The sequence below is a fragment of the Nycticebus coucang genome, chromosome 22, assembly GCF_027406575.1.
Source record: "Nycticebus coucang isolate mNycCou1 chromosome 22, mNycCou1.pri, whole genome shotgun sequence".
Lineage (NCBI taxonomy): Eukaryota > Metazoa > Chordata > Mammalia > Primates > Lorisidae > Nycticebus > Nycticebus coucang.
The window spans coordinates 19,615,171-19,630,135 of NC_069801.1; the positions used below are offsets into that span (position 1 = coordinate 19,615,171).

A 14,965-nucleotide genomic window follows, 5' to 3' on the forward strand; every position below is an offset into this window, starting at 1 on the left:
ATTCATAACAGTAGCCAAATTACGGTTATGAAGTAGCAACAAAAATAATTTTATGGTTGGGGGTCACCACAACATAAGGAACTGTATTAAAGGGTCGCGGCATTAGGAAGCTTGAGAACCACTGTGGATGGTCTTCACCCAGCAACTCCTGCCTGATGCCTTGGATGCGTCTTACCTAGAGGGGAAGATATGTTGAGATTCTGCATAGAATCTGGAGCCTCAACTCATGGACATTAAAACACACACAAACATACACACACGCGCAAACAAAAACTCTTTGAAATTGGCAAGTTGAATCAGGTGACTAAATTATGTCAAGGTTGCATTTTAAAGAGACTGTTTTATGTCTAGCTTTACGAGGCTTGATGTAAGCTTTTGGAAATGTATTTTTATGAGATTCAAGGATATTTATTTTATATGCCCTTTTAAAAGTGTCAGTATCATAAATAATAATGGTTAACATTTAGTTCCTGCTATCTGCCAGACACTCTGCTAAGATATTAACATGGATTATTTCACCTCATCCTCACAACGTTGTGAGGTAAACATAACCCGGGACCGTGGGAATTAGAAGAAACTTGATGCCTTTCTATGCTGGTCTGCTTCCCATTGCAAGTTGCTTATAAGTTCTTTTTTTTTTTTTTTTTTGTAGAGACAGAGTCTCACTTTATGGCCCTCAGTAGAGTGCCATGGCCTCACACAGCTCACAGCAACCTCCAACTCCTGGGCTTAAGCGATTCTCTTGCCTCAGCCTCCCGAGTAGCTGGGACTACAGGCGCCCGCCACAACGCCCGGCTATTTTTTGGTTGCAGTTTGGCCGGGGCCGGGTTTGAACCCGCCACCCTCGGTATATGGGGCCGGCGCCTTACCGACTGAGCCACAGGCGCCGCCCCTTTTTTTTTTTTCTTTTTTTTTCTTTGTGGTTTTTGGCCAGGGCTGGGTTTGAACCCGCCACCTCCGGCACATGGGACCGGCGCCCTACTCCTTGAGCCACAGGCGCCACCCCGTGCTCATCTGCAGTATTCTACCATGGAGCTGAATGATCTCAAAACTCTTGGTAAGGAAGAGCTTCTCTGAGTAGTGCTTCTCACAATAGGACTTAATAAACAGCCACTATCACTATCGCCTGGACAAAGACCATATCTTTGGAAATGAAAATCAATGTGTACAGTTAGACAAATGCACCTTATAGGGACCATGGACAGAGCATTTGAAATTGGAGCTTTCCTGGAAACTTCTGTTACAAAGTTTCCGTTTGGGTTGCTATCTCTAGGTTGCCACTAGGAAATGAGGGGGCACTGATTCTTTTTTGTCTTTTGTGACAGGGGTTCACATTTATTGAGTATTCACTATGTGCCAGACACTGTGCTACGACGTTTACAAAATTTAGCTCCTTGGACCTCACAACCATGCTAAAGGTACTACAATCCTCTCTGTTTCACAGATGAGAAAACTGAGGCTTCCTGAGGTGAGCAGTATGCCCAAGATCTCACTGCTGGGAAGTGATGAGTCTAGGCTCAGGGCTGGCCCTCTAATTTCAGGGTCCTCATTCTTACCACTCTGGTTTTCCTCCTCCAGCAACATGAGGACTTGGCTTTGAGAGTAGATCAAGAGTATGTCCAACCTATCTGCTCACTTGAAGGGTGAATGCAACATTTGTTTCAGGCTCTTTATAATCAGTCATTTAATTCTTATATCATCTCTCTGAGGTGTGTATTACCCTGTTTCCCCGAAAATAAGACAGTGTCTTATTTTAAGGTGTGCTCCCAAAGATGCGCTAGGTCTTATTTTCAGGGGACGTCTTATCTTTCCTGTAAGTAGGTCTTATTTTCGGAGGATATCTTATTTTTGGGGAAACAGGGTACTACTAACCCCATTTGAAAGATAGAGAAACTGAGGCTCTTAAAGGTCAGGGAAGATCCTGGCTAGATCAACTAGCCAATGGGTGGAAAAGCCAAGATTCAGACCCAGGCCTTTCTGACCTCAAAGGCTTGGATTTCTTACCCTTTGCCCTATGATATCTGGGACCAGATAACTCTTCGTTGTAGGGGACTGTGCTGTGCATCATTGGGTCTTTGGTAGCATCCCTGACCTCTGTCCACAAGATGCCAGTACCACTCCTCTCCTAATTATGACAACCCAAACTATCTCCAGACACTGCCAAATGGTCTCCAAGAGAAAAATTGTCCCCTTGTAGAACCACTTCTATAACCACTAAACCTCCAGGGATAGGTCCCATGGCAAAAGCCTAGTCACAGGTCTGGAGACTAAGGCAAGAAAAGTTAGAAGGAAACTTTCATGCTCTTTTAAGAGTTTGAGAGAGGTGCTCTGAGTTCCCTGACCCTGAAATTGGCCTCCACTACACAGCAAGGTGTTGACTGGGTCCTGCAGCCTGCTGGAGTGACCCTGGAGTGCTCTCATAGAATCCCCCACTGTCATCATTGTCTGGTAAGGAAGCTGCCCAATGGTTATCTCTTGGCTGTAGCTTGGCATTTATTCTAGTCTTCGATTCTAAATGAGACTAACGGACTGAATGAGATTCAGACTCATTCTCAGTGCCTTCTCAGCTGCCTTGTCAATGTAGGAGGTAAGAGGAAGTCCCTTACAGCTTGGTTCACTGCTCTCATCTTAGCCCCATACTGCAGGCATGTTAGAGACCTGGGAGATTCCTCCCTCTCTATCAATGCCAAATTTCAAGCCATTACTCGATCCAGTCAATTTTGGCTTCTAAATATGGTTTGGATCCTGGGGTGCTACCCATTCCCCACTCTCCTAGTCCAGGCCAGTACAGACGATTGCAATATCCCCCAAAAGGCATCCACTTCATTCACTCCTGCCTTCCATCCTGTTTTCCACACTGTACCTAGAGTAGCCTTTGAAAATGTCAATTTAAATCCACTCAACCAATTCCCAATCCTGCTCTAAATCATTCCATGTTGCTTCTTATCTTTCTGCTTATCTATCTTACCTATTTTACCTTATCATCCATCTTATCATCACTCTCTTTATTCCAGACGCCCTGACATCTTCTGCTCTCAATAACACCATGGCTGCTTCTACCTCAGGATCTTCGCATATGCTGTCCCTGCAGCCTGGGCATTCTCACTACCCCTTTTTGCCTAGGTAAATCTACTTATCCTTAGGGGAAGTCTTCCTTAGCCAACACAATTCAAGCCTGTATCCATATCAGTTGTTGTATTTTCTTATAGCAGTGTTTCTCCCTCCATCCATTCTTAGCTCACATACTTCTTTGGCAGTTATTTGTTTAAACTCGTCTTCCCATATAGACTTTAAGCTCTATAATGGGAGCAAATTGTCTGTTTTTGGTCTCCATTGTATTCCTAAAGCCTAGCATATTGCCTGGAAAAAATTATATATATATATAACAGGTGCCTTATACATACTTGTTGAATGACTGAAAGACTCACATATTCCTCCCCACAAGCCCATAACTATCTTGCCTGAGCTGGCACAAGGGTGAGAGAGGACGTGGGTGAAGCTCTGGCATTGTGCCTGGTGGTTCCCTTCCTGATGGGCCAAATTGGTCTGTGCTGCCTTTTACACAAGCAGTTCCATGAAGGAAGGCTTCATGTCTTCATCAGGGCTGTATTTCTGTTTTTCATAGTCCATGTTGGAAAGGTGTTAGTCCTGGTCTGGCCCCACTTTCTACCATGACTCATGAAGCCATGACTAGATACTAGTCAGAGTGTCGCATCACAGTGAGCATCGCATTCAGACATCCACTTCCAAGACTCAGCTTTACCTTCCTCCCCTTCTCCTGAATCCTGCTTCACAGGGGACTCAGCAGTGATTCTCCTTCACTCTCAATACACAGCAATGCAGAAGAAGCCTCTAGTAAATGCTGCCTGGTTCTCCAAAGACAAAGCTGTCCTTTCCGGAGGAGATGCTTGAGTATTGGAAACATAGGAGAGGCGAGGTTAGGTCTCTGGGCTCCTGCACCCAAGTGTGCACAGCTGGCTCTGGGCAACTGACTCCTGCCAGACAAGCTCACAAGAAACTGAAACATCTAAATGAGAATTTTATATTTAAGCTAGGTGTATGTGGGGTTGGGAGAGATTATTCATCTCCAGTGACCAAAAGAGTTGTACCTGTCACCCAAAGTAGTCTTTTGTGTTTTATTTTCAGTTGAAAGGAATTTACATGCCAGGGGTATTTAATCATCAAGGGTGGGTCTGCTGTCAGTGGCCTGGCCAGAGGTAGAAGGATGACTGAGTCCTAGTGGCCCATCTGCAGCAGGCCTTAGGGAGGAAGCAAGATTTATGAGGTTGAGTGCCTGCTTGGCCCGCTGCTTCTATTCGGAAAGGCCTCCCTGCAGTATTTTCTGTCTCGTCAACACTGCATTTCATTTTAAATTGCAGCTGAAAGCAGATATTTTCCCTCTTGCCTATTACACCTCTTAATTTGTCTCTCCCTCTGCTGTTGTTTGTCTCTATAAAGTGTTTTGCATGAAAGACCCACACAGCACAATGTTGCTTTGCCCTAGGTTAGGTTTAAAAAGAAGGGAAGACACAAAGTCGGAGGAGGACCATGTGAAGGTATTGGGGTTGAGGACGTGCGTGTCTGGGAGCACATGCCTTGCAGTGTGTACAGGTACATGGTTTTGGAGGTATCTGTTACCTGGGTGTAGGAGTGTGCACGCACATATCTATATTTGCATTAATGTGTATATATGTATATACTTTGGCACAATCACTTGGGTGTCCATACCTAAATTGAATGTATGTTTGCATGCAAGTACACACACGTGCCAGTCGCTGTGCCTACACATAGAGGCACTCATGTGCACATAACCATACGTGGGCATCTGGGTATGTGTATGTGGTCTTTTGTGCTCGTGTCCAGGGTTCTCTACCTTTCCCTGCTTCTCAAGTATTGTGGTTAACATTTCTCCCTGCCTCACCCAGCGGCCCTGGCCCCATCTGGGGTTGTGGGAAAAGGAAGGCAGCGCAGTGATCTGCAGAGGCCAGTGGAAACACTGCCTTAGCCCGACTCTGACGCTGCTACAGCTCTGGCATGCCTCCAGCACCCCCACTCCCCACAGCCTGGCCCGAGAGCAGCACCGCCGCGGCTCCGGCGGAAGCACAGAGAGCCCCCCTGGGCAGCCCCCAGGGCGCGGGCCGCCAGCTCCCAGACAATCCCGGGCTGGCATTGAGGGGGCGAGAGAGGTCACCCAACAACCGGCAGAGGCCTCCAGCCTAGCTCGGTCTCCTGCTTGCTCCGGGGGACCAACCACCGGAGCAGTGCCGGTGGGAGGAGGGTGGTCTCGGTCGCTCTCAGTCCAGGGAACGCTGGGCAGTAACCAATGGACGACTAGGGCCCAACGGGCATCCCTCCGAGGCAGCCAATGACCTCGCTCCGCTCTCCACCCCGCCCTCGCCATCCCCGGGCAGCTGGACCATTGGCGCCGGTGGGATGGGGGGAATGTGCGCGACGCTGGCCCTGTAAGGGAGGGGGCGTGGTCTGGAGCCAGTTTCGGCTCCCCACTCTGGCTCGGCCCCTGCACCCCTATCCCTTGACACTAGGCAGTTGGGCCGGCTGCAGCGCCGCTGGTGTAGTGCGGGGACGGGCTGCGGGGTGCGCGCCGGTGGGCGTGGCCTGGGGGCGTGGCCCGGCGGGAGGCGGGGCCGCGGGCGCTGTCACAATGAAAGCCGGAGCGAGTCGCGGAGGCGGCGGCGGCAGAGCAGGCGTCCGGGCGGGTGCGCGCGCGTGTGGGGCGCAGTCTCGGCAGCCGCAGCCGCGGCGGCGGCCGGTCTGGAGCGGCCGCTGAGAGAACGCCAGCTGCAGCGGGGGAGGCGCAGCCGGGGCTCTGCACTCTGCGGAGCCGGCGGCGCCGGGGAACAGGTGATCCCAGCGGGAATCCGGAGCCCCACCGAGTTAGTGAGGAGAAAGCCCGCGCTCCTGGGCACAGCTGCAGCCGGCCATCCGCGGCTCGTCGCGGACGGCGCCCGGCTGTGGACCCGGGCTTGGGCATCCCTCAGCTCCCGGCAGCCCGGGCAGCCCCCTGTCCTCGCAGGCTCGGAAGTGTGTGCTCCTGCTCCCGGGCCTCTCCCCACTCCCCGGCGCCCGCTGTGCAGCGGAGCAAAGTTGTGGACGTGTCCCAATAGCCGAGCCAAGGCGCTATCGCCGTCCGACCGGGTGTACGCGCCCTCGGAGCGACGCTGACACGCCAACTCCGCCACCGCCTCGGCCCCCGAGCCAGCCCCCTCTGGAAACTGCTTCTGAGGCCGAAACTTTGGGCCCCGACGAGCGCGGGAAGGAGGCTGCGGGACTGACGGCGGCTTGGCGCGGGGGACGAAGACGCCGCCCGGCCCGGGCCTGCGGGCGCCGCCGGGCGCCGACAGCCTGGGCGTCGCGGACGTTATGTGACGGCCCCGGCGGCGGCCGCAGCGCGGGAAGACGCGGGCCCCGGCCGCTGCAGGGAGGAGCCGCGCGGCGGCCGGAGGGAAGGCTGCGGCGCGCGGCCGGCTGCTGCGGGCCCGGGCCCCGAGCTGTGCCGCCCGGCTCGCCCGGGCCCCGCCAAGGCCGGTGTGTCCCCGCCTTCACGCAGGGGGACTCGCTCGAAACTCGCTGAACTTCAGGGACAGTCCTTGAAGCGTCGAAACTGTGAGGGTTGGCAGCCCTGCCCAAGGGCCCCCATTCCAGGCAGCGCTCCTGGACGCCCCTCTCCTCACCGAGTACCCTGAGGACACGTGTCTGGACTCCGAGGGCCTCTGGGGACCCGGACAGAGCTGACGGTCCCTAGCCCTTTGCCAGGCCACCATGCTCATGAGGAAAGCGCCCAGCTTCGTCCCGGCCTCCCCGTGGGGGCTACGGCTGCCACAGAAGTTCCTTTTCCTTCTCTTCCTCTCGGGCCTCGTCACCCTGTGCTTCGGGGCCCTCTTCCTGCTGCCCCACTCCTTTCGCCTCAAGCGCCTCTTCCTGGCCCCCCGGACCCAACAGCCTGGCCTGGAGATGGTGTCAGAAATCGCCGGCCATCCCCCAGTCCGCGAGCAGGAGCCTCCCCCCAACCCTGCTCCCGCAGCTCCGGCCCCGGGTAAGGTTGACCACAACAGCCAGGTCAAACCCCACCGAAGGAAAGGGTGGCTGCGGCACACCCGCCCCACCGGGTCCCGGGAGGAGGCCACGGCGGCCCTCAGGCCGGGGGACGACAACGTCCTGTTCAGTTTTGACTTTAACGCGTTCCGGAGCCGCCTCCGTCATCCGGTCCTGGGGACAAGGGCCAATGACAGTGAGGAGCCCCAGGGTCGCGTGCGAGCCCAGAGGGAGAAAATCAAGGAGGTAAGGATACCCCATTTAAAGAAGAGACCCTCTAGCACTCTCATGTCATTCTCCTGGCCCCAGTCCCTCTTGGTAACTGCTCTTCCGACACACGCTGCACGTTCCTCTCTTCCCAAACTTCCCACCTTCTCTCCTGCCCGCACACTGTCCCAACATTGGGTTCGGTTAATTGTCCCCACCCTGACTGGGGATGAGCTGCTGGATGCCTAGGGAGTGGTAAGAGGTGTGAGGGTTTTGTGCTTTGCAGATAAGTGATGGTAGCTACACCCCGGGACGCCCAGACTCTCTGGTCTTTTCTGTCCAGTCCCCAGCCCAGGTGAGCTCCAGTCCTTACCTCCTGGAGTTGTTTGTGAGAGTGGAATTCAAGTTCCTTAATGAGCACCCTCTGTTTGTATTTGTAGCTGCCGGTCTACATTCTTTCCCACTATGTCCTTAATTCCAAAATCCCTGTAGGACCTGCTACCTGGAAACCCAGGATTTGGGAGGTATTTGGTGGCCTGAAAATATTTTGTAATCTAGTCAGCTGCCTATGAGGAGGATGTTGTGTATTCTTGCTATTTCTGTTGAGCTTTGGAACAATTGTACATAATTGCATGTGATGTAAGAAGAAATGATCAATAAGGCAGTGGTAATGTTTCAGAAGCAGCAGGGTTATGAAACGGGTCTTGGACAGGTTCCCTATAGGGATTGTACTAGGGAGGGGTTTAGAAGGATTACTTTGAGCCTAAGTCTTAGTTTAAGAAATCAAAAGCAAATGCAGCCTCACGTGGTTTGAAGACAGTTGCCAAGTTGCCACTGGTAACTAAATATTCTGCTCAACCACTGTTGGAGCTGCCTGCTTGAGATTTGTGCCCAGCAATGCAGAGTGGGCTGCAGTGACACCCCCAGGCCACAAGGGGGCTGTGGGCAAGCTGTGGGTCAGGTTCTCCTCCCTAGAAAGGAGAGGATGTTCTCCCCTTCCCAGGACCCAGAGAGAAAGGGCTGCATCTGTCAGGACTTCTGGGTTTGCTGCAAAGGATGCAAAGGAGTCACAGGTCTACCCTAATTTCCAGGGAGTGCAGGCAGCAAAGGTCAGAACCTGCCCTGCCAAGACCCACTCAGACCCAGGGTCTCCATGTTTGAACTATCCTCCCTTCCAAAGCCCACCTCTTCCCCACGTCTTATCCCTGTTATTACTCAGCTGTCCTATACTAAGCCCTGTTTGGAGACTGTCTTGACTAGCAATCACAGACGTTTTGTGAAGTCAAGATAGGAAGCCACAGGGAACCTGAGTCCTTGGGGTATGTACCTGCATGAGTACATGTGCTCTCGGTTTCCAAATTCTTATTGAAATCCAAAGGTTAACTGAAGGCTGGAACTTGCAGTAACTAAGTAAAGGGCATGCACTTCTTTCCTGTGTTGCTGAATACTCATCTGGGCCACACGCAGCTCCCTGGCTGAGCACAGCCACTCTTTCTGCCCTTCTCATCCTCCTAAAAGGACTGTAACCCCCAGTGAAATTGCATATAAACTGCATGTGGTTAGTTTTTTGTGGGGTGTCTAGAGCAGTCACCAGACTTTCAAAAGGATTAAGAATTAACTTCTGATCTCTTCAGAAGAGGTGCTTTCTGCATTCACTTCTAGAAGGTGGTCCATTTCTGAAAGCCTGGGGTTTGAGAGCCATGGCTGCAGGAGTGGGCTGGCTAGTGAAGAACTTGATTTTCTCCCCTCTATGAGAAGACAGCCTCTTTTGCCAGTAGAGGCTGGGAATGATGAGCTGCTGTATGCCTAGGGAGTGGTAAGAGGTGTGAGGATTCTGTGCTTTGCAGATGAGTGTAAAATTGCATGAAGAAGGCAGTCCAGTTTGGTTGCCAGATGTCTGGATCTTTCTATATGGTATCACCTCGTGCCCTGGTAATAGCTGGAAGCATGCTTGCATATACTTGGAGTTGTTGTTCAACTAGCCCTCTCACTGTCTTGGAGATCTTAAGCGTCTCAGAATGGAGGTGTAGTTAATATACACTGTGATGGAAACCTATTGTCTTCTTCAGTTTGACCTTCCCACCTACAACCTGAAAAATGTGGAGCAGAGTTTTTGATTTAGTTGTAAACACAAAGTTAGCCTCCCATTGTCCCACCTGGAGAGGGATGGATATGACTATTGCCAGCGGGTGTCTTTACTTCCTTCTCATTTAAATTTCTGTATGCGTCATGCCCAGCGGTAGATCATTTTTAGAGAGGTGCCTGTTTTCACAAAAAGGACTGCTGCCATCCTCTCTGGTTTATTTGCAGACATGGATTGATTAGACCCAAGGAGCAGAGGGGGAGCTAGCATCAGATAAAAAGGGCCCTGTTCTTATGAGGTTTTTAAAGTGAAAGTAAATTTCAAGAGGGAGTCAGAGAGTGAGATAAATGAGCTTGAATGAAAACTGGATACTCTGGCTCTAGATCAGCCAAATGTATTTATGAACATGTAAGAGCTGGACATAGGCACAAGGTCTGTGTTGAGATGGATTGAAGCTGCAGGTCCTGGGCACACATGCATCAGGAAATACTCTTATCACTAGAACCAGCTATTTTTCCTCACTTCCCTACTTTGGAACTGTGGGGAAGAAATCCTCAGAACTCTGACAAAAGTACAGTTACTTGGGAGACAAGTAGAGAAGGAAAGCGGCCAGAAACCAAATTTCATGATTACAGCACTCCCCTTCCCATACTCTTGTAAATCCTCATGACCCTGACAAGAGTACAGCCATCTTAGGAGGACAGCTAGTGATAGAAAGCAGGTCAGATACCACATGGCCGGTTCACAGCAACCCCCTCCCCACCCTCCTGAAATGCTTTAAGGCCCGTATTCTTGGGAAGCATCAGGATCTCCTACCCTGGTCCTGGCTGGCACTAGAGAAAAGGCCTTGTGCAAGTTTAACATCTTTTGTGGAAGGCAGTAATTCTAAAATCAGTCTTGGACATAGTGTCTTTCACTCTGTAGGAGAGATGACTTCCCTCACGTCTTATGACCCCTTCCCACATTCCAACTACACTAATAAAAGTCCCTTGAAACTGTGTGAGCTGAGCTGACTTCTGGTCAGACTCCATTCTGCTCCTTTAAAATAAAGCCTATCCTTTATCCCTGGGCTGGCCTCCTCTCTTGAGGACTCTGGCAGGACTCTATCCCTAACCCCTCTGGAACCTTGGAGAAAGCAGCATGGTAGAGAGAGGAGACCCTGAGAACATGGATTGGAGTCTCAGCTTAACTGTTAACTGTCTGACTTTGGGCAAGCCAATTCCTCTGCTTCCTAGGCCTTCTTGTAAAATGGGGTGAGGATGAGGAAAGTAGGTCATAAACACTCTTGTTTCTAGCCCTGGACCCTAAGTGGACTGTTAGTGTCGTCAGAGACACCTTAGCAGTTGGGCTTTCTCAGCTCTGTTTTTAACATATCTTAGTTCCATAAAGTCAGGGACAGTGGTGTGGCAGTGGTGGTGTTGATGGTGGAGATGTTCACTGCTATCTCCTAGGACCTAGCCTAGAGTAGATATTCAAATAGTTGATAAGTTAATTATTTCTGTCACCCATCTTGAGCTTTGGAGATGGGCTTTAACAGTGATAAATCCTCAGCTTGGGATCATGAAGAGGAAAGGTATTGGCTGGAATGTAAAGGGGTGAAGGCTTGGCAGCAGCCTTCCCTTGCAGATCCAAAGATACCATGGGTGATGGGGGACATTGTCCATAAGTGGGTGTCTTATGGATTCAAATTTAAACAGACTCTTCTTTCATATGACAAGAGTTGGGATGTGTATAGCTTGTCAGAGTTATGTCCCAGTGAAAAAAAAACTTCATTGAATCCTACTGATGGTGGTTTGCCAATCTGGGGTACCTCAGTTGTCCCTTTCAGTGAAAGGGGGTTTTGTTAAAGGGAACTGGGCAATCTGCGGTAGTGATTATGGGGTTCTGGAGTTGGGGCCTCGCCCAATCCATGTGGTGCTTTCAGGCAAACTACAGGAAGGGTATTTTCCTCTGGGAAATGCAGCTCCACTCTGGAGTGTGGGGGTGGGTGAGATGAACATGGGTTAATCAAACCTCACTGTACTGTCTGGCCAGGGCTCTTATACACTATTGTGTTCAGTAGTCCTGCTAAGAATACAACCTGGGTTCAAGTCTCCTGTTTATCACTGGGTGTCTGTCTTCATGGTAAAACCAAGAGGCTGGCAGTTAGGGGATTCTCTTCCATCCCCCACTTATGCTTGTTTACTGCCCAAACACCTAGAGTCGGGTCTGGCATTTAGTTGGAGCTCAGATACTTTAATGAATGACTGTATTAAAGATTTATGACTAACAGTTTAAGTTGCTGGTCCCAGAAGCTGGATATTCCCCCAGAGGCACCTGGAATTCTAAGGAGGCCCAGAGTAGGAACTGTAGTCAGATTTGTGAGCTTAGCAGCTCAGTGACCCAAGAGACCTTTTAGAAGTTGCAGTAATTTTCCAAGTACAAGTGTAACTTGAAGGGAGCTGAGAGGTGGCACCCATGAGTTAGTCTCTCATGCCTGGAGAGCAGGCATCTGGAGGCTGCCTGTGACTTGGCAGGGAGTGCCCTCGCTTTTGCCCTCTGTGCCTGCTGTGTTCAGCCTCTAGGATATTGCTGGTTACGATATGTGATAGTGTCTGAATAAGTCATCTTGGTAAATGATCTTTCCTCCCCATTAATGGACTGATTCGTTAGTCATGTGTGATTTCTCTATATATCTGATTTATCCTCACTGGTACCAGGGACAGGTAGGAAAATTAAAAGGCTTTGTGTTCTTTGTAGCATGTGAATCTGAGCCTGTGAGATGTAGAGGATAATTAATATTAGAAACAGCTCAGATTTAAATAGCTTTGCTTCGAAGAGCTCTGTTTGAGTTGCAAAGCCATGGAAGATCTTTTTCTTCCTCTCCTATCCTTCAGTCTCTTCAGTTTCCCTCTTGTCCTGCTTTATGATACATTTAACATAGATGGAAACTGGCCTATAATGACTGGACAGGTCCCTTGGAAGACCCTTACATCCTAAGCCTAGTGACACACACCTCCTTCTCCTTTCTTAGGATTAAGGGCCACAGTTAGAGTAAAACTAAGAACTTGTCCCTGCCAGGTATATATATAGCTTAACACCCATAGGTTGGTTGGGTCTCTATTTTCATTTTGAATCGCACCATCATTTTGGGAAATTAGGCATTCCAGGAACAATTTCTTCCCAGGCCTCACATTGTTAACTCTGTCTTTAGTGTTAGGGCTACAGACAATAGAATGACACTTTAAAAAGTCAACTGCTTATTTCACAGTACAGTTAGTAGTGGGGTAAGAATAGATTCCCCTGTGATTTTTAGAGTGACTGATTTACACCCAAGTCAAGAAATGCCTTTTCTCTAGCTTTCCCAAAAGACTGATCCATTAGTCTACAAAAAATAAATATTGTGATATATATCAGGCATACTTTGCTGAAAGGGACTTACATCTTTTCTTTTATTGAAAAAAATAAATCAGGCTTTCAGATTATAAAGCCCGGCTGGGAAGCTGCCTGGTAACCCAGGTGGGCACTCAGCCTTATGGGTTCTGGCTCTGCTTGAGGATGAAACCTCTCTTTGTATACTAAGTTGAATCTGTGTTAGGGGAGGCAGTGGGAGCTTTAGGAAATTCTCTCTCTCCCTGCCTTACTTTCATTGGCCAAATCAGGGAAGCCTTTGCAAGAGAATGATGGACATAAGATTCAGGAGAGTAATTGCCTTAGGTGAGCTAGTGGGTATTTATTGCATTGCTTGAAAATAGGGCCCACATATGGAGCAGGGATGAGTGTCATGTGCCAAGGATGATGATGATTCAAGTTCTATGCCAGGCTCATGAAACAGTAAGCCCTGGTTCTTGATTTCTCTCTACTCCTGGGTCAAGGTCTTCGTGTATAAGTGTTTACATAATTTGGGGAAAAGAAAACACATTTCCTTAGCTCTCTATTTCCATGGCACATGATGGTAAGAAACCAAATTGGAGACTCTTCAAAGAATTCCAAGGACATGAGGACCTGAGACTTCCATTCCCCCTTCCTCTGATGACTAGTCAGTAGCTAAAATAGCATAGTTTTGGTTCTCTTAAATGTACTGTTGAAGCAGCAGAGACTGTTGTAAGACGGCTTTGGTGGTGTGTCTTCCTGCAAAGAGAACAGAAGCCATTGAGATACAGCTACAGGTCTCATTGGTGACCCAGTTGCAGGTGTTTCCTCCCCCAAGAAGGCTGTTTTCTAAGATTTGGGTCGAAAGCTCCCTATACTTGGCAGTTCTAAGGGTGTCTAAGTATGTCTCTTGACTCTGAAACTTCTTTAATTAAGGCTGAAAACAGGGCAGTTGTCCATCTGTTTTAGTGCAGTGCCTTTAGTGGTAACTTTTACAGCAAAACTTTGGCATATTGATAAGTGCTGTCCTTAATAGATGATCAATAATTGTGCTTTTATCTGGCATCTTCTGGGAATCAGTTAGCTGCTCTAAAGGTAAACCTATGCAAACAATAGTCACTAAACAGCACCATTTTCAGTGGCCAAATAATAATAGATTTTTCCTCCCCTCCCTCCACCTTGGCCATCTTTCCAAGCATCATACTAATCACAAATCATTCTTGCTGCCTTGGTGGTCTTTATAAAGTCCACTGCGCAACACAAAAATGTCTTGTAGAAGCTGATGAGTGGTAAAACTAAGACTATTTAACTCTCCATGTTTATTCTTTGCGTTCTCATCTTATTTTTTTACATAACCTTTTGATGTAGGTACTATTTATAATTTACATATAGTGAAATACACAGGTATTAAATACAGTTTTCTGAATTTTAAGAAATGCAAAAGACCATGTAAACCACAGCCTCATCATCTAGGGCTGTGGTCCCCAACCCCTGGGCCATGGACCAGTACCAGCCTGTGGCCTGTTAAGAATTGGGCTACACAGCAGGACATGTGTGGTAGGCAAGCAAGCAAAGCTTTGTATTTACAGCTGCTCCATATCCCTTGCTCACCATCTGAGTTCCACCTCCTGTCAGATAAGTGGCAGCATTAGATTCTCATAGGTGCACATTCCCTATCATAAACTGAGCATGCAAGGGATCTACGTATATGCTCCTTGTGAGACTCTAATGCCTGATGACCTGAGGTGGAGATGTAATGCACTTGAATCATCCTGAAATCACCACCCCCACCCAGTCCATGGAAAAATTGTCTTCCATGAAACTGGTCCCTGGGTACCAAAAAGGTTGGAGACCAATGACCATTACCTCCGAAAGTTCCTCTGTTCCTTGCTGGTTGAGCCCCTCATCACCCACCTCTCATCAACCTCCATTCACTGTCTTTTTCTTTTTCTTTATTTCTTTTTAGAGACAAGATCTCACTCTGTTGCCCAGGCTGGAGTGCAGTGGTGTGATCATAGCTCACTGTAACCTCAGACTCCTGGGCTCAAGTGATCTTCTTGCCTCAGGCTCCAGGCATAGGCCACTGCACCTGACCCACTGTCTTGATTTCTATCAGCAGAGATTAGTTTTGCCTGACAAGGCTTCTTTCACTGAGGATAACGTTTTTGAAATTCGTCCATGTTGCATGTATCAGTACTTCATTCCTTTTTATTATTGATGTAGTCCATTGTATGACTGTACTGTAATTTGTTTATCCATCCATCTGATGTT

The 14,965-nt window shown here is 49.0% G+C and overlaps 1 protein-coding gene across 1 annotated transcript in view; it reads left to right on the forward strand.

Annotated features, from left to right (window-relative positions):
* The first annotated feature begins 6,555 nt into the window (after positions 1–6,555).
* Positions 6,556–14,965, forward strand: part of MAN1C1 (mannosidase alpha class 1C member 1) — a 150,393-nt gene continuing 141,983 nt past the window's right edge. Inside the window, exon 1 of the mRNA XM_053576015.1 lies at positions 6,556–7,299. Coding sequence (XP_053431990.1) covers positions 6,781–7,299 — 519 coding nt within the window. The 5' untranslated portion in view covers positions 6,556–6,780. The remainder of the gene's footprint in view (positions 7,300–14,965) is intronic.